Genomic DNA, 21,468 nt, shown 5'->3' with positions numbered 1-21,468 from the left:
AAAGTTAATGAGTGATGAGGGTGACCTGACTTAATGCGAGGAAGCACTGCCATCTACTGGCTTTGTGAGGTTAATGCGCTGACGGAGACAAAATTTATTCATCAATTTCCACAATTCTTGCTAAAATCCCTCCCACAATTATTTCACATATTTCAAAATAATACGACATTGTAAGCATTTTTTGTTACCAAGCACCCTTTTACAGTCACTTTAACAAACTCTTATCCTTGATGTCAGATTTCAAATATATTTATCCATCAAGTCTAAGTCATCTTAAAAAACAAACTTTTGATGACATTTTGACCTTGCCACGTTATCACAACTTTGCAGATTAGGTTAATTTCCCTCAGATGCTTTCCCAGTAGCTTGAAACAAACAGAGTGGAAACTGGTAGCCCCCTAGTCTTTACTCCTGAAACGCTTAATGTGTTGCCAAGCACATGGTCCCTTAACCTGTAGCTGTCACAGCTCTGTCATTGTCTCGGGGCAGTTTGCATCCTCAGTGATCTTAAATGAGCCTCTTTTCTTCAAGATTCTCACCGCTAGGAAGAGCACCGCTCCCACGTTGAGAAGGCTCAGAAAGGTCATCATCTGTGGGTTCACACACACACACAACTAAATCTTTTCCTGAAATCGCTCGGCCTGAGTCCTGATGTTGTTTTGTGGTTATGAACGGTGGCAGTGAACTTATTTAGCGCACTTTCCGGTGTGCAAGCCAACCAAAGGTGTCAAGGCTGTTTTCATTTGAGTGTTATGGTCTCGAAGTGTTTATCATACAAATACAGTTCTGCAATTGTAATTTTTACTGTCAAGTTACCTTAATTTAGTGATAAAGACTACGTGTGTTCCATCTTGCCAACAAAATCTGGCTCTGTCGATGTCATTGAAACAGAACTCATTCATAAACAGATGACACGCTGTAACAGGTTAACTTCTCTGCACACTTGGAAGACAGTTGAGAACGTTACTCTAGTCAACCAGCCCCTACTTGCCAGCATGGTACAAATTGACTAAAACTTCACTGGGATGCCACTGAGATGTCCATCGGTAACAATGACAATGACAGCCTCAGAGAGCTTGAAGCGTGTGGTGCGCATACTTTCAGTTCAGTACGACACACATTAGGACCGTACCCGCCATTAAAATAAAAAATAAGAATCACATCAAAACATCACTGCCACACGTCAGGACCCCAAACCATCAGTTGCTGAAGTAGGACTTACAATGTAAAGCCACAGGATCGGCGAATCAAGGATCCTTGACATAATGTACTTTTTCCAGTTCCAAGGTGAGTCCCACACACTCTGAGCGTGGTCATAGTCCAGATTCAGGATCCCCTTTGGCAGCACTCGGACACCCCAGTAAACCGTTTTCAACCTTCTGAAATTGGCATCAAGCACGTCACAGCGATATGTTCCTGGTGAATACAAAAGCGATTTACAGACACATTGTGATGTAATCACAAGAGGCTCGCGGGTATTGACATCATGTTCACCTGCGTGCTCTTCCCTGACCGGGTTCAGAATGACCAGGTCCAGCTGTGGATTGTCCCAGCGGGCAAAAAGCAAGTCGTCAGAGCTGATCACCCCTGTGGCGCGGTGCCATGTTACCCTGTGGTGAGAAGAAAAAAACAAGTGTTGTGGCGTTATCTCTAATCTAATAAACCATGTCATGTGGCTCTTGTAACACCCTGAGCGCTATAGCACGTCTAAGAGTAAAAACGTGAACTCAGAAACTTGCATTCACATAAGAGACCCCAGCACTTAAGCAACGGGGCTGTCCAAATTCGGTCCTCATGGGCCAAGGCCCTGCCTGTTTTCCATCTCTCCCTGGCGAAAAACCCCTGGTTCAAAGGATCAGCTCATCAGCAAGCTCTGAAGAAGCCAGATATCTGTCCTGATCATTTGAATCAGGCGTGTTGCAGCAGGGGCAGATGGAAAACAGGCCGGACATTGGCCCTTGAGTTTAGACACCCCTGCTGTAGAAGCTTGGGCGCAGATGACGTGTAACTACACTTGATATCTTAAATCAGGCATCTGAGGATGTTTTATTACAATCGGAATTGACCATTTGGACCTGCAGTGTAAGAGGTGAAGAAGCTCACTGTCGCTTGAAGGGACAGTCAACAGTGATTAGCTTTTCTTCTAATAGCACTTTGTACCGACTGGACTTTGATTCAGACGTCCTTCAAAATCAGAAAGATTCTTGACACGTATGACCTGAAAAATTGATGAGGTCCTCTCCTCTGGTGTTTCCCACCACATTTACTGAGCCAAGTAAAAAAGCTGTATTTTACAATAACCGGTAATGGAAAAATTAGTCTGTTGTATGAATGACAACAGGGGGAATCACAGGTTAATTGTACCTTCTGCCATCTTGTGATTGCCAAAATACATCGCCTCCAAATATCAATTAACAAACATTCATCATTTCTAGTAAATTCATATTTACAACAATTAAATGAAACGAGCTGATTTTCGGAAGCACATCGGATGATCTTTCCAGACAAACCAATGTGGTTGGGAATCACTGCTCACCTCCATGAATGCTCCATCTTCTTCGTGTCCTCCACCAGACAATCCAGTTTCAGTTTCTCTCCTGTTGTCACGGTAACGGTCTTGAGTCCACACTGCCATGACTCTCGACACTTGACTTTCACGTCGTGACACTGTTCCATCGCCTGGATGACAAGCACATCATAAAGCTCGATCGCTGGAGCTTTGTTACTGAATGGGCCGTATGCTACGGTACCTCAACTGCTTCTGCACTCCCTTTCGTTTTCTCCACGGCCTTCTCACCATCTTTCATCGTGCAAACCGTGTGCACCTTGATGCCCATGCCACATGTGACACTGCAGAGCGTGCTGTTGACGACCACCTGAAGCTGTACCTTCTCTACGTTAGCACAGCTAAGATGGAGATGGAGGATTGCAAGGAGTAGAACCGGCATTCGATCCATTAAGCTGAGGAATCCCCTGGAATTGAATGAAAATACTTGTCTCAAATCATACCAATTTTGAGTTGATGGAAGCTCATGACAAAGAAATGCAATTGCTCTTTAAACTTTGAGCCAGTTCGCCAATTTGCAGATTTTATCTGAAAAAAAAGACCATTCTTGAATATTTTTCTTACTGACAAACATCAGCTCTGCCTATTTGTCAGCCGTATAGTGAGAATTAAGTGGGATGGATATTTATTTTGTGAGTCGATTTACAGTATGCACTAATTTTTTTTACTTTTTTTACTAATCTCAGGTTATAGCCTCCCCCCACCCCGAATCCCGTGCTAACTAAAGCTAAAAAAAAATAAACAGTGAGACAAACGGTCTTGAATTAGGGATAATGAATGGGTTATATCTTGTTTCTCCCAACCGGTTGCCTCATATTTGCTCCATGATGTTGCTGTAACTGTTTTTGTTCACTGCAAAATCGCTACGATCTCAATCCAGCAATCTCATACGCGTTTGCCTTTGCCCCTCTAATTTCGTTTTGTTGTTGCCGTGTCGTCACCTGCGGATGTTGAAAAAAAGTGCCCAGTTGACAATGACCAAGGAAGGACAAGAAAATAAAGATATCAATTTTTAAAATGTAGGGCGTACATGTAAAAAAATAATACAAGTACCTGACCAATCTACTTTAAGTATTGTACGTCGTTAGTATACCTACCACTGCTCACGACACGTAGTGCCAAGTAACGCTGCATGCACGGAGGTAGAGGATTTAGTGACATAGACATCGTCAAAGGCGCTCACACCTACTAGATGAATGTGACGCTCAACTTTACATTTGCTTTAAAATGCCCACGTCAGTGGCTCTGCTGCAGCAATCGGCTAACCGTCGTCATTACCGTAACTAGATCAAGAAAGACAAACCTCCTTTTCACACAAAATAAAATACACGTTTTAGTCTGAGTGTGGATGTTGGTGCATGGGCGTGAGTAGTGGCCAATAGCAGCTCCTGTGAGTGTGTATTAATTGCTGCCTTTTTTGTTTATTAAAAAGCGACCAGATTGCATCAGCGACTGTGTGCATCCTTGATCACATTGAGGGGCATTACAGTACTTAAGGAATTTACTTGGATTGTGAGTGTAAAAGCACTTTTGGAAGCACAAGCACCTGTTACCTGGGAAAACTTAAAAGGAACAGTGATTGCGGCTCACTGTGGATGGCTGTGGCACGCAAAGCAAGGTCACCAATAAAATAAGACTTTTTTTTGGGGGGGGGGGGTTGAGTTATTTATCTGAACAAAAAGCAGCCTCTTTTTGACCCAGTTTGTGTTATTTTTGATCTAACTGTCTTTAGACTAGAGTATGGGGTGTTTGACATGTCAGGTTCCACCATACAGCCTCCAAATCATGTAGCCAAGTCACAAAGAAAATGATAAATAGATTAAATTGCAGTGATTTGAAATTGAACTGAACAAGCCATGTTTTTTTTTAAGTGAACATGTCATTTTTAATGTGGGATTGGAAACAAGTGCAGTCTTTGATGACAATTCAATGTGAATAGATGCATGGATGGATTGAGAGAGTGAACTTGCAATGAACTATTTAATGATGTGTGACGTAGGCTGCCCCCCAGACCACCCTCTTCCACTGTCACCAGTGGAAACAAGACCTGACCACAGACAATCATGGTGACAAATCAGGTCTTAAGAAAAAAGGGGCACGTGTCTGTGTGTGTTGTTTCTAAAAAGGGAGGTGTTACAACGTGGCGTGGAGCATGTTCTTTGCAGCCGCCAACACACCTGCGCCAACAGTCGATGTCAGTCAGACATGCTGTAGCCCCATGTCCACACTCTGAAACTGATGGAGGCACATGGATATGCAGGTGGCTTTAAAAAAAAACATCAATTGAAAGCCCATCATTTGCCAACATGCAAGGAGAGCAAATAATGTCATGTGTAAGACATTTAAATATATGTGCTATGAAAGCTAACGCTAGCATTCATTCGAGTAAACAAGTGTATTGTTTATTTCTTTGCTTTTTTTCTGCTCAGAAATAATCAAGAACCTGCTTATGTTGCAAATATGATTTCTTTCCTGCTCATAGTTAAAACTTTCACAGTTCACACCCAAAGGTACTGAAGTTTCACTTTGAGATGCAAACAGATATGAGATATTCATTGAAATAACTCTTCAAGATACTGAATTAATTAACAGAGAATAGGAGCCGGGACCACATGATTGTATAGGCGCTATTTGTTTGACACTCTTTCGTTCTCCGCTGTCCCTGACTGGCATGAAAAACAAATCTGATTTTACGTCAAACCAGCACAAGGCCTTGAGATGAGACGTCAGCACACAAGGAACTGAGTGGGGGTGACGCAAGCCTTACATAAGGCCACCTCAGAAATCCTGTCATTTGCAATGTTTGTGTGTAGCGAAGGATGGATGACAAAGTCTCAGAAAGAAGGCTCCTGGATTGTTTTCAAGAATAGCAATCACAGCAAAAAGCAAATTGTAGTTGTTTATGAAAGTGAACCACCACACAATCAAACCACTACAAAACAAGCAAAAACAGTCCTGGGTAACTGGTTGATCCTATCGTAATTTTTTAATTTTAATAAAACAAATAACTTGTCAAACCTTCATAGTGAGACCCACTAAAATTTGCCCAATTATTCAATTTAGGAAAACATCCGGGAATTACATCTCAAATGTAATTTGAGAGTTCAAAGTATCATGTCAGTAAATCTTGTAAGACTTCAGCTCAGTGAGCATTACACGTATTTCTCATGTAACAACTTGTTACATGAGAAATACTATAATACAGTAGCTAATTAAAAATGTTTTTTTAAATGACCCCACATCCACAAAATAATTTTACGCAGCAGATGTCATGCTGAACACACAGTGCAACTATATAGTAATTGATAACAAAACAACCACAGATAACGACGTGTATATTTAATTAATTCCAGCAATACATCGAGGAAGGGTGAGTCGTTTTACTTTACTTTAGTATGCATTTTACAGTGGCTTCTCTTTATAATCGTATATAGTATTTATCTTGAGAAATATCATCGGTTTAAACCAATCAAAATTATTTTTTAATTTAATTTAGTGTCAGTCGATATGGTAACAGGCCGAGCGCTCATTTATTTATACTGTACAAATAAAGTATCACCATTTAATCTATCGTAAATTGACTTCCGGATTCCCATGCCGCTCAAACGTGACCAAAAGCGTGACGAAAACCCGCACACCGACCAATAGAAAGGCAGATTTTTAAGAGTTGTTGCCTTCACGTTGGGTAAAGGTTTGTGCTGCATTCAACTGCTGTCGTAAATTAGGATATCACATTCTAAATGCTATTTTACAACGATTAATTGAGGTGTTTTAATGACAATATAACACGTTTATGGTTCATAAATTGTGTCTCTATACTTGGTCGATTTTAATTAAATGGCTACATTTCAGATTTTCATTTTGAACTTTTAATGACTCTGACCTTTTCGTTACGGTGCACGGTCATTGTTGTGAAAGGGATATTATTTATGTATTTGTGTCATCTCATCGGACATTTTCCTACTGCGGATCTCAATTATTTATTTGATAGCTCGTGATCTGTCCGCGATTCAGAGGTCACGAGAACATTGAACGCCGCACGAAAGGAGGCTATTTGGATCGAGCGCATGCGCATTTGGGCAAACTGTTATGAAACCGAGCAATCCGCGATTAGTTTGGGGCACTTGAGTGAGAGGCTATTGCCAGTGATTCTGCCGTATGCCTTCTTCACGCAGCCAAGTGGCGGACGGCACTTTAACGCACAGGAGGGAAGAATGCTCATTTCATTGGGTCTGACTTGAATATCATCTCCGGGGCACTACCGCGAGGTAAGGCTATAGTTCTGGATGGCGAAACTATTTAGTTTCAAGCCGGTAGTACGTTCTACTTTTCTAAACAGCGCCACCGGTTACATAAAGCGTGCTTCTCTGACCCGGTTTCTTGTGTTGGTGTCTGGGTCGGCTGGTCAACTTTAGTATCAAACTCTCCTTTTTACTTGGGTGTATTTTTATTTTTTGCAAAGCACCCCCTTGACGCTCATATTGACTGTATGGTGTCAGTTTAACGTTCACATTGTGAATTTGCTCTTGGGTTCTATGCACAACAGACGCATGACCTAGTTTCCATCTGTGGGAAGTTCATGGCATTTGCGTGTAAACAGCCACCAAGAGATATGTGTGCATGTACTGTATGTACAGTACATCGTGTATTGTTGTTCCACCGGATGCACAAACTAGAGAGGTATCCTTTAACAAAGACTTTCAGAGTTTCTAAGTGTCTAATTGTATTGGTGTTGCTGTTTTTTACCTATTACAATTAACGGCGTCTTACTTGAAACATGAATGAACTTTTAATTAACGTGTAATGGTAAAAAATAGCTCTGGTCAACTACAAATTTTAATTAGAGATGGCTTTGTATGTCCCAAAACATATTTTTGACACTGATTTTAAAAAAGCTTTTTTTTTCTTCTGGCACGACAGACTTTTGAGATAATTAAATTTTTTGTTTTTAAGTTTGACCTACAAGAAACTTGCGCAATACGGATTTTACCAAGTGTTGTCATTTGTAGCTATGATTTTTTTTGGGGGGGGGCACCTGTTGCTGAATCTAACCCATAATTCATAAATATTACACAATCTATTTCTTCAGGGTGTCCCATAAATTCTCCAGACACAGGGAAAATAAATGTTTCTTGACATAAACCATATGACTTTCTGCTGAACGGGCCATCAAGAAATTAATGTTAGAACCATATCCAGACACAGGGAAAATAAATGTTTCTTGACATAACCATATGACTTTCTGCTGAACCAGCCATCAAGAAATTAATGTTAGAACCATATACCGGTATGTATGGACTGTTTTATTTCTCCCATGTATGGAGATTTATGGGACACACTGTATATTGCATATTATATGAAAACCTGATGTGCTAGAGAAGAAAAATGAGGGCAGATTCACAATCAGCGAAAATAGATGATCTAGAAAAGTTTACTTGCATCCCTGTTTTTTAAAAAATGTAAACATTTATTGACCTGGGTACTTAATCTGAACAAATTAGCGGTTATTTAGTGTGAAACGATTGTATTCAATTTCATGATTCAGTCATCAACATGCTGTCAGAATACATGTGAAACCGGCCTGAATCATCTTCATCCGTCAGAATATTGGCGTCAGCAGCCATCCTCTTTCCACCCAAACAGACGGTCACAGGTTTCATTTCATTGGATGGCTGACAAGTGACAACATTCATGACAAACGCTTCCTTGAAAAATCTGTCGAGTGCTTGTATCCCTAAACTGTGAAGGCTGTAAAAATCAACAATATGGCAGAGGAAGTGTTGACCTGTTTTTAGAAATCATTTCCCTTATGAGGCAAAATATCACCAGATTAATAAAGTATCTCTGTCAATCTTTCCATCTACCCACCTATCCATCTATGTATACATCCATCCATCAATCTATTTGTAATATTGTACTTTTTGATAGATGGCAATTTGTTGTTGTTGCTAAATGATGTGGGTATGCATTTAATGTTGAACAAGCAGTTTGAAGCGTGAAGGCATGCTTGTTACTTTGACCATACAAGATGAGTTCTCAGAAATGAGTCCATTTGAAGTTCAGTTATACACTTGGGTCCTTACTTTTGGTTGACTGGCATAAAAACGGGTATAACTTGCCTCACCCCCACTCATCTGACAATTTGGTAACAAAGTAGTCTGCGCTCGGTGTAAAAATGCGGGCATTATCGTTTGCATGCTGCGGCAAAATTTTTGATGGCACACCTCTTACTGTTGTGGATAGGGTCACACTCAGATGCACGCTCGGGCGTATAAGGCAGTCTCCATGTGCACGTCCCGTGCACGGCCGACTCCATCATCCACAAGTGGACGGATGATTGACCTGTTTCTGCAATGTCACGCATGGCGTACTCCTTGACCCAGTACAGGATAACTAGTGTAGAGAGTGGACGGATGGATTACAAGTCATTTCCGTGACCTGTAAATTGCAAATGTAAATGAAAACACAGATTCATAATATTGTTGAAATTGCTCTCATTTGTGTTTAGAAATGTCAGATTGCTCCTATGATTTGAAACAATCTTTGCAAGGAGACTCAATAAAAGGTGCAATTGGACTATTTTCCAGTTGCACCCCAAAAAACAGTTGCAGACCACTTACGGTCAAATTTCGATGATTGTACCCGCTAAGTTGAAACGAGTTTGATCCCCATGAACTAGAGGATGGATGAGATTTTGACCTAGGAATAGGGCTGCACAATTATGGCGAGTAGTATTTATTTATTTTTTCTGTCCTATAGCAATGTGATATTGATCCTAATCATCTTTTTCTATTCTCAGCAGACATGTTATTGGCACAGATGATACAGGATGTGCTCCAGTTAGAGAGACACAATTCATTCATCTTTGTCTCATCCATTCCTCAGACAAACATGGCCCCCAATTCCATCCACTGGTTCCGGAAAGGCCTGCGCCTTCATGACAACCCAGCGCTCAAGGAGGCAGTCCAGGGTGCGGGCACGGTGCGCTGTGTCTACTTCTTGGACCCTTGGTTTGCAGGCTCATCCAATGTTGGGGTCAACAGGTGGAGGTAAGACTTTTTTTTTTTTTTAATGTGGCTTTTATCCTTAAACATTGTCAAGACTACCTTCAAGCGTAGATTTGGGAGCGGGAGGGGTATTTCATATAAAACAATGACAACCGAAACGTATTGAAAAAAAGCAGTCTTTACCAAATCTGGATTAAAGTGAGACATTACACAAACACACAGACACAGTGAAACCTCCAAAGTCAAACACCTCAAAAAGATTGCTGAAACTTTGTGAGGTTACTGGAGCCTATCCCAGCCGTCTTCGGGCAGTAGGCAGGGGATACCCTGAACCGGTTGCCAGCCAATCGCAAGGGCGCACAGAGACGAACAACCATCCGTGCTCACACTCACACCTAGGAACAATTTAGAGTGTTCAATCAGCCTTCCATGCATGTTTTTTGGAATGCGGGAGGAAACCGAAGTCCCCGGAGAAAACCCACGCAGAACATGCAAAGTCCACACAGGAAGGCCAGAGCTGGAATTGAACCCGGTACCTCTGCACTGTGAGGTCAACGCGCTAACCACTGGATCAACGGGCCGTCTTTTTTCAATCCTGCAATATATATATTGCGATTTGAAAACCAGCAGGACAACAAAAAACAGACGCGTGAAAACCAGCACGCATTTCTCTTTTTCACTCACCTTTTTTATGAAGGATACTGAGTCTTTTGTCTGAAGTAAACCTGTACTGAGTAGATTAATAGTCCTGCCAGACATCGTTAAAATAATTTCTTTTTTACTATTTATCTCGCCATCTCAGAAGGGAAGCTGTGATAGTAAAGAGGGAAAATGTGATGATGACCTTAGAACCAGAAATGGAACTCCTTCCAACATGCCAAAGAGTTTGGCTGGTCTTGCTCATTATGAGAAGTTTATTAATTATCATTACATAGGTCAACTAATTTTGACAAGCAACATGTCATGTTGAGCATACATTTAACTCAAACATTCCCTCACTTTGGATCCATCTTTCTGTCTACATTTTTACCAAGAGTAAATAAGTACCAATGTTCAACCCAATCAAGGGTCCCTTTCAGGCTGGGACATTATGGCCAGTTCTGCCCAAGGCGCTTTTATTTATTATGCAATTAATGAAGGGTCTTTTTACCGTTTGCTTATAGATCTTGTCAAGTGTGTGCTTATGATACAGATAAAAAAATAACTGTGTTCTAAAAAAAAAAAAAATTACATTTTTTCTTTTTTCATTCATTTTTTCTTGTTTTCCGAAAATATTTATACATGACTTTCGCAGGTATACTATACGGCAGGCCATACATACAGTTAACTCCCAAATTATTCATATCTTGTCCATTTTTAAAAAAATTCTAAATAACCTGGAAATCATACGAGAAAGTCCACGTTAATAGATATTCTTCATCAATACTTTTTCCTCACTGAAGAAAAAGTGGGGAAGCAGATGTAGGTTACTGTGCCAGGCAGCGACGTACAACTTGTGAGCGGTTACGTGGTCGTGACCTACTTGTGGCGAGGCACTCCCCATGCTGGCAGACGCACTGGCTGGAAAAGGCTGCAGGCAAAAATGATGGTCAAGGGGAAGTGCGCTTGCTCGCCACGCTCACCCCGTCACTCTGTCATCTGCCAAAGTGTACAACAGCATAGATTAAACGTCACGTGATCACCCTGAGTCTGTACATTATCTCATCTGCATTCAAAAGAATGTTTGTGAGTGAAAGCAACACGAGTCCTTTTCGACATAATGGAGGAACTGCCATTTTTTTTGTAGAAGTTGTAGTGCAGCGTAGTGTCCTATTAACACCACAACAGCTCCTGCAAGTTTTAGGGACAGCTGTTGTTCATGGGTACAAGTTTTCATTCAGATCAATAAATTGAACCATTGGTATTGATTACAGTGGTACCTCTACTTACAAACATCTCTTTATATGAAATGTTCAAGTTATGAAACGCCTCAACAGGAAAATATTGCCTCTTGTTACGAAAGAAATTTCAAGATGCGAAAGGTAAAAATACAATATTGGAGTGCTACTCGCAGCCCCGAGTTTCCTGAACGCAACGTAGTTATAGCTGCTCTGCCATTGGCTATTACCTAGCATCCTCCTGGCATCCCATTGGCTAAGAGGGACCTCTACCGTATGAGTCTATGTGTGTAGAAAGATAGATATGTGTCTACGCAGCGTTCTCGTCATTCGCCCCTCGGGCCATGAGCTGCTTCTATCATTTTATGTAAATGTGAATCACCCAGAGTAATTGACATTCATCAACATTGCCTTCTGAGAGTGTGGTGGCGTTGCTCGAAGACTCTTTTACTGGAGGCCCTGTTGGTGTAGCTGTGGTTTTTAAATCGGAGAATAACATGGTGATGGGTAGCATATGACGTTCATCTTGTCTTCTTATTAGTTGAAATAGGTGTGTTTTTTTTTTTTAATCAGTGTTTTATTAGTGATGAAAAAAACTCTGAACGAGCTGCCAGTTTCGGGTGTCACCTCAGCCTTCGTCAGAGCTGTCACTGCTTCCTTGTGTCTAAAAAACATCCCCCTCCCATTTTAAAATACAGTAAAATTAAATTGAGTTAAACCTCAGTCACAGAACTGATGAAACTCTTGGTTGTTTGTCTGTATGTGCCCTATGATTGGCTGGTGACCAGACTGGGGTGTACCCCGTCACGAGCCCAATGTTACGGAGGCTATTTGACAGAGGAGTCATTCATCTTAATATTTGTGGAAATACAATATTTTGTAGAGTTGAACAAAATGTAATAAAATTCAGCCATCCAGCGTCATCTGTCAGATACTTTAAACATGATGGCTTGTCATTAGACCGGCCTAAGTAATTCATAAGCAAATTCATCACCTCACTTGTCAATGTTATTGTAATACAAAGCGATTCAGAGAGGAGAGAGAGTGTACACATGTGCACCAGCAATGAGGTTACTAGGCTAAGGTAAGGGATTGTATTGTGGTTCGATGGAAACTTAAGTGTATTTGCAACAGATGTAGGACAGAACAGTTATATAAGGTCTGAGGTTTGATGGTGCGGTTAACACACACACACACACACACACACACACACACACACACACACACACACAGTGAAACACTAACATCAGCAGGAAGTGGCTCGTGAGGTACAACACAAGAGAAACTAGTGGAGAATCCTAAACGCAAAATGTTGTGAGGTATACACTCTCACGAAGCCTTGCGGTCGTGCGCTCAGGCAGACTCCGTGTACTCTCATGTGAATCCATAATATTCAAATGTAATTGATTTATATTGTTATTTTGTGCCTCACCACTGATGTGCAATTTTAAAAAATGCTTAGTTGGTTTGAATCATCAGTACAGTAGACCTTATAGACCACATAAAAAGGTATCATATTGGGTTACTTTCATTTAAAACAAAAAAGTAATGCGATTGATCGTGGCTGTGCTCTTTTTTTTCTTTTCTTTTTAATACATTGCTGAGTTATCAGATCGCGTAATGGAAGATACTCAAAATCAAGTGACTTGGATTGAGGTACAAAAACAAGGATATCGTGACATCCTAAACGTTAGGTGTTGCTGAGAGATGTCAGGACACGCTAACCGGGATGTAGCAGAGTGGTTTAATGTGTTTGTGTTGAACGAGGGGGCTGGCCTTATTGTTCCTTTTGTGGGCATCAATTTTACATGTTCGGCCAGCGGTTCAATTTGTACTTTGTAATTTCTTGACCGCTCCCACTTAGAAGGAAGGAAAATAGCAAGAAAGCCCCCCAGAAAAGGTCAAAACTGCAATAAATGAAGTTATGGTCACAAATGAAGATGTACGATAGGGTGAAGCTTCAATAACTGACCCACAAAGTAGCGAGTGAACACTGTTAGATGGATGGATGGACGGATGATTTGATGAATGGGTAAATTGACTTTGAACTAGTAGCCAAACAGCAGAAATCTGCAATGGGTTCGAGAGTCCAGAGTCACAGACCCTAAACAAGTCTGCAGAAAGTGAGATTGTCTTATTCACAGCAGAACACGAACAACTCTCTTTTTGAACTCTGCATCTTCCCCCTATTCATTGAGATTGACAGCGTCCCTATTCAGGGACAGGCTGACGGACATGGACAGAATGGCCTGCCAGGCCCCTCTTTGCTTGATCCTCATGCAGATCAGACACAGTCTAGACTGGTGACGAGGCTCTGGTTTGTAGGTCAAACGTGCATTTGTGACTTTGCACTGAAACAAATTCAACAAGCTGTCAAAAACTATAATCAACTGTGCTCAAGTCATGTTGTCCAACAACTTAGTCATAGATTGGAGTGATAAAAGCTGAGGTGTTGCGTGTGGAGGAGGATGGTGATAACGTCACCAATGTAAGTGGCATGCTGACACAGTGAAAGGTGCCACTGAATTTCCAAGAAGGCCCACTGTGAGCAAAGAACAACATTGAAAGGCTTTACATTTGACAAAGGATTTTTTTTTAAATGAGAAGACAAGCTTTATATTTCCTGGAACTAGCTATGTACTCTCTGCCTATCAACAGAAAATAAAATCACACCATTTTGGAATAAACTATTATGATTCACTCTAGTTTCTGCACTGATTTGATTGGCTGTATCGGACAGACCGATATTTAGCATTTTATGCAACATAAGAGAGACACGCGTTTGTTTTATGTTAGTGCTTGGTTATTCAGGTTGTTTAAGTGTAATCATGCCAACCAAGTAAGTAAATAAGTAAGGCATGCAACCAACAAAGAAACTCAACTCAAGCCAAGTGGTAGAGGTACTTGTCTACTGCAGTGGCCCTGAACTGGTCTTGGTTCTGTCAGTTTTTTCCTGTTGGAGGGGACTTTGTTCTTAATTACTCTAGACAGGTGCTTGATTGTATGCTGGCTCTCAGTTCAATCTGTTTAATTTTCTCCTTGTCTGTCAGGTTTCTTCTCCAGTGTTTAGAGGATCTGGATGCCAACCTTCGCAAGCTCAACTCTCGCCTTTTTGTCATAAGGGGCCAACCAGCCAATGTGTTCCCGCGGCTCTTTAAGGTGAGGTTCTCCCATAAGCATCCCTCTTGGGGTCTTTGTGATTTAATTTGAAGAGCTGTAAGTATTGATGTGTTTGGTGCGTCTGCATCAGGAGTGGAAGATCTCGAGGTTGACCTTTGAGTACGACTCAGAGCCTTTTGGAAAGGACAGAGACGCTGCCATCAAGAAACTGGCAATGGAGGCAGGAGTAGAGGTCATCGTCAAGATTTCACACACTCTTTATGACCTGGACAAGTATGTTGTAAACCTGACACTCGACCATCATTCAAAACCTCATCGTTATGAACTTCTTGACATTTGTTCGCTTTTGCCATTGGCAACAGTGTCCTCTGCTGTTTTGAGAGGTACATCGCAACAGCTCAACACTCAGGGCTCTATTTTCACGACTAGTGCAAGTCTGGCGCAATGAGTTGAGTACATCAGCGCAGAGGTGGGTTAGACGGAGTGTTAGTTGGACTGTTGGTAGTTGACACATTTGTAAAAAAGTGTGGTTTGTGCTGCGTGAACACAACCGACTTGATTTGTCGTCAATCAAAGTGCCCTTATCATTTCCTTGAAATTGGGTATACGAGGGGCGAGGGGTGCGCTGATAGTGCTTGATATTGCGGGAGAAGAAACTGATGAGAATCATAATACGTTCAATTAATTGATTCTTGCAATTATGTAGTGTTCCATGCATGCTGTTGTCACATTTATGAATGAAATGTGATGACTCCACCAGGCACATCCACAAATGTCAGAAGCTGTCTTCCAATGCCCCGATCAAAGTGACCAAAACCGTGTGACTACGTGTGCTAAAACTTGACATGGTTCCAGGAGGCTGAAAGTTTAGACAACTTCTGGCCACCGATATGTCTGAGGCACTGGGCACATGCCAAATGACCCAACCCGGGAGCAGAGCGTTGAACCAAAAATTAAATCACTGTCTATGAAAATAGAGCCCCATTAAAAAAAAAAATAATCGTCATACATTTGCTTTTTTCAAACATTCTCACCTCATCAAGTTGTTTTGAAATCAACACATTCAACCTTAACTTCAAAAACAAGGGACAAAATCTAATGCAAATGTGATTCCCAGTCGAAATGCTCCTCATGCATCTCACCTTTCTTAATCATATTCTTACCGGTACATGTACAAATCATTTAACCGCTGTTATTGGAAATGGTGAAAACAACACAACAGTGACAATGTTGATGGTGATGATGGAGTATCCTTTGGGTCAAGTATCACCCCGCAAAAATACCTCACAGCTGATGCTCCAACATCTACATTTTACCCCGCCGCGGTCAGCAGCATCTTGTCTGGCCATGTAGAACTGAACTGAGCAAGGGTCTCTTCCTTTACCCCACCAGGATTATAGAGCTGAACAGTGGCCAACCCCCCCTTACCTACAAGCGTTTTCAGACACTGATCAGTCGCCTGGATCCTCCTGAGATGCCTGTGGAGACTTTGTCAGACAGCCTTATGGTGAACTGCATAACCCCCATCTTGGAGGACCACGGAGACAAGTATGGGGTCCCGTCCCTGGAGGAGCTTGGTGAGATACACCATGAGAATCGCTATCGCGAGGAGTAACAAAAATATCGCACAAACGGAAAAAAAAATAGAATACAGTTACTGTAATAACACTTTGAACCATGATATGGCGGGGGATTACTGTGCACTTTAGGCCACGACCCACATTGTCATATATGATGTTGGACAGTGGGATGAAATGCAGTGAACTTTCAGAAGTCGCACACAATGCACGGCAAGAGCTTCTTCTCACATTTGATTTTTATTTTAATTCATGTATTCAAACTTCCAATGCATTTTTCGCATTATACCTTTTTGAATTGAGATAGTTCTACCTTTGACCGTTTGTAAAGAAATGTAAATATTCTGTGTGTATCTCATGATTTAAGTAACATTTTAGCATCGTTGATTGTCATGCGAGTGAAAAGAAAATGTTCACATAGAGAAATCACAAAACACTGAAAGTCAGTGGGATGGGCTCCATGTCACCTGTGACCCAGAACAGGATAAGCAATAGAAAATGGATGGATGTTCTTTTAGGGTAGCTAAACATCGTGCTCGAATGAAGTCCACCTGTCACGCTACTTTTTTTGTATTTAAAGACCCCGCTGGTCTAAATCTGACTATTGGATTAATTGTGTGGCAGCTCATCTTCCTCTGAGCTTCCATCCAGATGTCTGCTTTCCACTCACAGATGGTTTAGCTCGATTGAGAGCAAAGGCTTACCTGCAGCCTTCTGCTGCCTCCACATGTGCCAGTCTTTCACTCTCCATGTAAGGTGTCAGTACAGTATATTTCAGGTTCCTAATTCTTTGCGAGCAAAGGTCAGGCTGGTTGCCTCCTAAATTATCCTTCAAAAGTCACGCTGTTAGCTTCTGTCAGACCACACTGACACAAGGAAGCCATCTGCTGCTTTCACCTGGATGAAGTGCAAACTGTGTACCCGTGCTGAGACCAGGATCATCATGTGCATTTGGGTTTATTTATATCTCCACAACCAGGTGATAGTTTGGGCACACAATTTCATGCTATTGAATAAGAAGCAGTATCCAAACTTTTGGGTGGTAGTGGATTGCTTGCATTGACGACGTATACCCAATGTGCATCTGATTTTTATCATTCATTTCAGCTGGTAAACATGATTTGAGGTGCAAAAGTTATGAATGTGGAACAAATTAAACTTGTATCATAAGACATCATACTTTTCTGCAACGTTTTGCTATTTTTTATAGTCACTGATGACACTTGTCACATATTTCTTTCATAGCGAAATAGTTTGCAATTTCACCACAGAAGTGATGGTAACGAGGGAAATGTGACGATCACCATCACACATACTTTTTTTTTTCTTACAATATACAATAGTGATAGATCTGTCTTTGATGATGGGTACAATTTGGTATTCAGTCAATATAAAGAACAAATTTGACCGTAAGCAAATCAGAGGTCCACCCAGTGTTTTTGAATGGATTCGGCTTCCATCGTATTAAGATGTATTAAGCTATGAAATGACTGAATCAATTGTTTTTCATGTCTTCAGGCTTTGACATCGAGGGCCTGCCGACAGCTGTCTGGCCAGGAGGAGAGACGGAGGCTTTGACCAGAATAGAGCGACATTTAGAAAGAAAAGTGAGTATATTAGTCATCTTTTTGTTGTTGTTGTTGTTGTTCATTTGTAATTGTGATTAGGCAGACTTACCTGAGTATCCACAAAGACTAACACTGCATTCCAGAAAACTGGGAATTTTGACATACTCGCATTTGGAGTTTCTCAGGGCCAACCTTAATGTGTTCAAGGCAAATGTACAAAAACGTGGCTGACAGCTGTGTAGCTATAGAACACACACACACACACACACACACACACACACACACAGTAGTGTGGTGGAGTGGAGTGGAGGAGTAGTGACTCCTCCTTTGATTTGTGTTTCATTGCACTTTTCCAAATCAAAGGCCCTAAATTTTGTTTTCCCCTTTTTCTGGAATGCTGCGTCATGCCATGTCCACAAACACGGGTATTTTTAAAAATACAACCAAAAAACAAAGATCTTTTTCGTGCAATTTTGTTTGCGCTGAAATTTGAGCGCGCTGTACCCTGCCTCTCGCCCAAAGTTAGCTGGGGATAACTGGTACAGAGGATGAACGGGTAGTCTTTGTAGGAGTATTGCAGTGAGTACAAGACGTGAACCAATTCAGGGTTTTTTTTGTTTGTTTGTTTATTTTTGCTGTTGTTGTGTTAAATAACCCACAACTCAGCTCAATAAACAGGCAGACTATTGTTTTCTTTTTTTTCTATTATTTGTGATGCACCTTGAACTATTGTGTTATAAGCCCACCCGGTGCTTTAATATGTGTTTGCATTTTGATGGTGGGGTGGGGAAGCTAAGTTTTAAAAAAAAAACCCGTGCACAAGTGGACATTGCCTTACCGTTGGTTGCTGTGGGATGCTCTGCACCTCCCCTCCCCTGTTCTCCTTGTGCACCTTGCAGGCATGGGTGGCAAATTTCGAGCGTCCGAGAATGAACGCCAACTCACTGCTGGCCAGCCCAACAGGCCTCAGTCCATACCTGCGCTTTGGCTGCCTCTCCTGTCGCCTTTTCTACTTCAAGCTCACGGACCTGTACCGCAAGGTGGGCAGTTATCACTGAGATCAGAATTGTTTTTTTTCATCGCTGAGCAAAAATCCTCTCGATAGTTCGAGAACGTCAGATAGCAAAAAGGGATCATGCATGGGTGGAGGTGGAATTCAATTGTGGTACAGCTCAAGGAATGTCAAAATTTTGCAATGAGGTATAATTGGAATAGGTTAAGAATCAAAATGGCCCCCTCTAGTGTCTATTACATTGGGCAACACAATGTTTGTTGATTTCCGTCTGACGGCTTTTTTTAAACAGATTTTTGGGTTTGGAATCCAAACTGGTCTCGGTCAAGTGTTTGAGCTTCAAAAATATAAATAGCTTTATAAAATGAAATCGAACTTACAATAGTGTGCCCATGGTTACAAAGTGAAACGAAAAACTGGCACTCATCATCTTTACCATGATAGCTTTCTGTTTGCAGCTTTCGATAGGAGTGACCTATTGGGAGCTGCACACATCTCTCACCAACACTGTCTCAAATGTGACTTGACAGGGAAGTTGCCACAGAGTTGAAAATGAGTCCAATGCTATTCAGCTCTTCTTACTACAGTCTTGCAATAGCTAATCAGGGAAATTTTGTTTATCTCAATAGTAAGCTGTGGAGAACAAACTTGAGCTAGAAAAAAAGCTGACTGTAATTTTGGAATTAGCACGTCAAATTGAGTTTTAATCAGCATAAAAATCGAGCTCAGCAGAATTTTTTATTCAAATAATTCCACCATGTAATGTGTGTAATATTTTGTTGTCCTCCATGAAGCAGGAAGTTGCCTGTGTACTAACAATGAAATGGACAACTTTGTAGTTTTTAAAACAAGCAGTGGTTAAAGTTTTGACGCCTGCATGACAGTTAAAAATGTTCCACCGAGATTTAGTGTACAGTTAGCAAAAAATATAATTACCTTATAATGCTGAAGTCCAGAGTTAACAAAGATTTGATGATAATGGGAACAGTTTTGGTGGGAGAGTTTTTTTATTTGACCATTTTTATCTGTTGCGAATGTTGTACTTAAACTCTGCTTCCAATATTTTCTTCTCAGGTGAAAAAGAACAGTTCCCCTCCTCTCTCGCTTTACGGACAGCTACTGTGGAGAGAGTTCTTCTACACCGCGGCCACCAACAATCCGCGCTTCGACAAGATGGAGGGGAACCCTATCTGTGTTCGCATCCCCTGGGACAAAAACCCTGAGGCGCTCGCCAAATGGGCTGAAGCCAAGACAGGTTTCCCCTGGATAGATGCCATTATGACTCAGTTAAGGCAAGAGGGCTGGATACATCACCTGGCTCGCCACGCTGTGGCATGCTTCCTCACTAGAGGTGACTTGTGGATCAGCTGGGAGGAAGGAATGAAAGTAAGCTATCATTGGATTTGAGCTTTGATTGAGAGTTGCAAGTGAAGGTTCCTTCACTCCTTCAATGCCAAAATGTAAAAATACTTTTGCAAAAACCCTATCATCTAGTCCCAAAATGTATACAGTGATCCCTCGCTCTAACGCGGTTCACCTCCCGCGGCTTTGCTGTTTCACAGATTTTTTTTAGTGCAGTTTTTTTAATGCTTTTAAACAGTGAATTGCGTTCTGCATCCTGATTGGCTAAGACACTGACCAACCTGAACAGTCTCCGCACCCCGTCTTTGTACATACATACCCCACAATGTCGACGAAACGTTCTGCACCCGCAAAGGCACCTGAGGACAGGCTCAAGCAATATTATTTTACAGTACAGTATTTCCAAAAACTATTGTAGTTATTTGTTGAAAACGTTTGTTTTTTTTTTTTTTTTGTGCTTGGGCCTGAGAATAGGTTTTGGTCTTTGGTTTCATTGTATACATAGTTCAGTATTGTATAATAACTGTAAAAAATAAAGCTCTCTACTTCACGGATTTCACCTATCACTGGTTCTTTTTGGAACGTAACCCCGTGATAAACGAGGGATTACTGTAAATACATTTTTGGTGTTTTTTATTTTTTTTTAATGAAACGCTTCGCCCAGCTCCCCAATCAGTCTGTGAGAATGATGAAGGCTGTGCAAATGAGTTCAGTGTTATGAATCGTCACTAGATGACAGGAGTGACTTTGATCAGATCTTGGTCCACATATCTTATGTGTGGGTGTGGTACAGCGATCCTACATTAAATTTGTGGTGCCACAGGTCTTCGAGGAGCTGCTTCTCGACGCCGACTGGAGTGTGAATGCGGGCAGTTGGATGTGGCTGTCCTGTAGTTCCTTTTTCCAGCAGTTTTTCCACTGCTACTGTCCCGTGGGCTTTGGGCGGCGCACCGACCCCAATGGTGACTTCATCAGGTGGGTACCTCTCCTGGAACAGGTCGTTGATATGAGCAAGAAAAAAAGTTATTCCTGTAGACCAGGGGTGGGCAAACTTTTTAGCTCGGGGGCCATATTGATTTCTAAATTTGACAGGTGGCCCGGGTCAGCACAAGATATGGTACATATAAAAAAACGTATATGTTGACATTCCATACCAAACATCAACAGCATTCAAGTATAACCATACTTTTTTTCATGAGAACAGTGAGATAACTATGGTATATGTCCGGTATGAACGTCCAAGTACGGTATGTTAACAACATACATTGGTGACAACACAAGCAACAAAGTGCAACAATATATTGTCCAAAAACTGCGGCATACAGTACAGGTACAGTATATGAGAAAATATAACAAAGGTAGGACTATTTGCTCCAAAA

General features: G+C 41.4%; 2 protein-coding genes across 3 annotated transcripts in view; one reads left to right on the top strand and one right to left on the bottom strand.

Annotated features, from left to right (window-relative positions):
* Window positions 1-388: 388 nt before the first annotated feature.
* Window positions 389-3,532, bottom strand: tmem81 (transmembrane protein 81). The gene is made up of 6 exons (XM_019867183.1): window positions 3,508-3,532; window positions 2,751-2,973; window positions 2,537-2,679; window positions 1,495-1,610; window positions 1,223-1,416; window positions 389-590 (listed from the first exon to the last, which is right to left on the bottom strand). The coding sequence occupies exons 2-6, from the start codon at window positions 2,955-2,957 to the stop codon at window positions 462-464; spliced, it is 789 nt and encodes a 262-aa protein (XP_019722742.1). The 5' UTR covers window positions 2,958-2,973; window positions 3,508-3,532; the 3' UTR covers window positions 389-461.
* Window positions 3,533-6,639: 3,107 nt separating this feature from the next.
* Window positions 6,640-21,468, top strand: part of LOC109514258 (cryptochrome-1-like) — a 26,431-nt gene continuing 11,602 nt past the window's right edge. For both annotated transcript variants that reach the window (XM_019867186.1, XM_019867185.1), the window contains exons 1-9: window positions 6,640-6,834; window positions 9,452-9,615; window positions 14,501-14,609; window positions 14,701-14,843; window positions 15,963-16,147; window positions 17,666-17,754; window positions 18,615-18,755; window positions 19,802-20,113; window positions 20,913-21,064. In XM_019867186.1, the coding sequence (XP_019722745.1) occupies window positions 9,458-9,615; window positions 14,501-14,609; window positions 14,701-14,843; window positions 15,963-16,147; window positions 17,666-17,754; window positions 18,615-18,755; window positions 19,802-20,113; window positions 20,913-21,064 (1,289 nt within the window). In that variant the 5' untranslated portion in view covers window positions 6,640-6,834; window positions 9,452-9,457. The remainder of the gene's footprint in view (window positions 6,835-9,451; window positions 9,616-14,500; window positions 14,610-14,700; window positions 14,844-15,962; window positions 16,148-17,665; window positions 17,755-18,614; window positions 18,756-19,801; window positions 20,114-20,912; window positions 21,065-21,468) is intronic.

The sequence above is a fragment of the Hippocampus comes genome, unplaced genomic scaffold (assembly GCF_001891065.2).
Source record: "Hippocampus comes isolate QL1 unplaced genomic scaffold, H_comes_QL1_v1.1 scaffold486, whole genome shotgun sequence".
Classification (NCBI taxonomy): domain Eukaryota; kingdom Metazoa; phylum Chordata; class Actinopteri; order Syngnathiformes; family Syngnathidae; genus Hippocampus; species Hippocampus comes.
Note: the sequence above shows the minus strand (reverse complement) of the source record. Positions and strands in the feature narration are given on the sequence as shown.

Bases quoted from the DNA above. Each gene is read 5' to 3' on its own strand.
- tmem81 (XM_019867183.1), bottom strand. From the start codon at position 2,957: ATGGATCGAATGCCGGTTCTACTCCTTGCAATCCTCCATCTCCATCTT. The intron at 1,611-2,536 runs GTGAGCAGTGAT...TTCTCACCACAG, and splicing joins AAGATGGAGCATTCATGGAG to GGTAACATGGCACCGCGCCA. The intron at 1,417-1,494 runs GTGAACATGATG...TGTATTCACCAG, and splicing joins GGTCAGGGAAGAGCACGCAG to GAACATATCGCTGTGACGTG.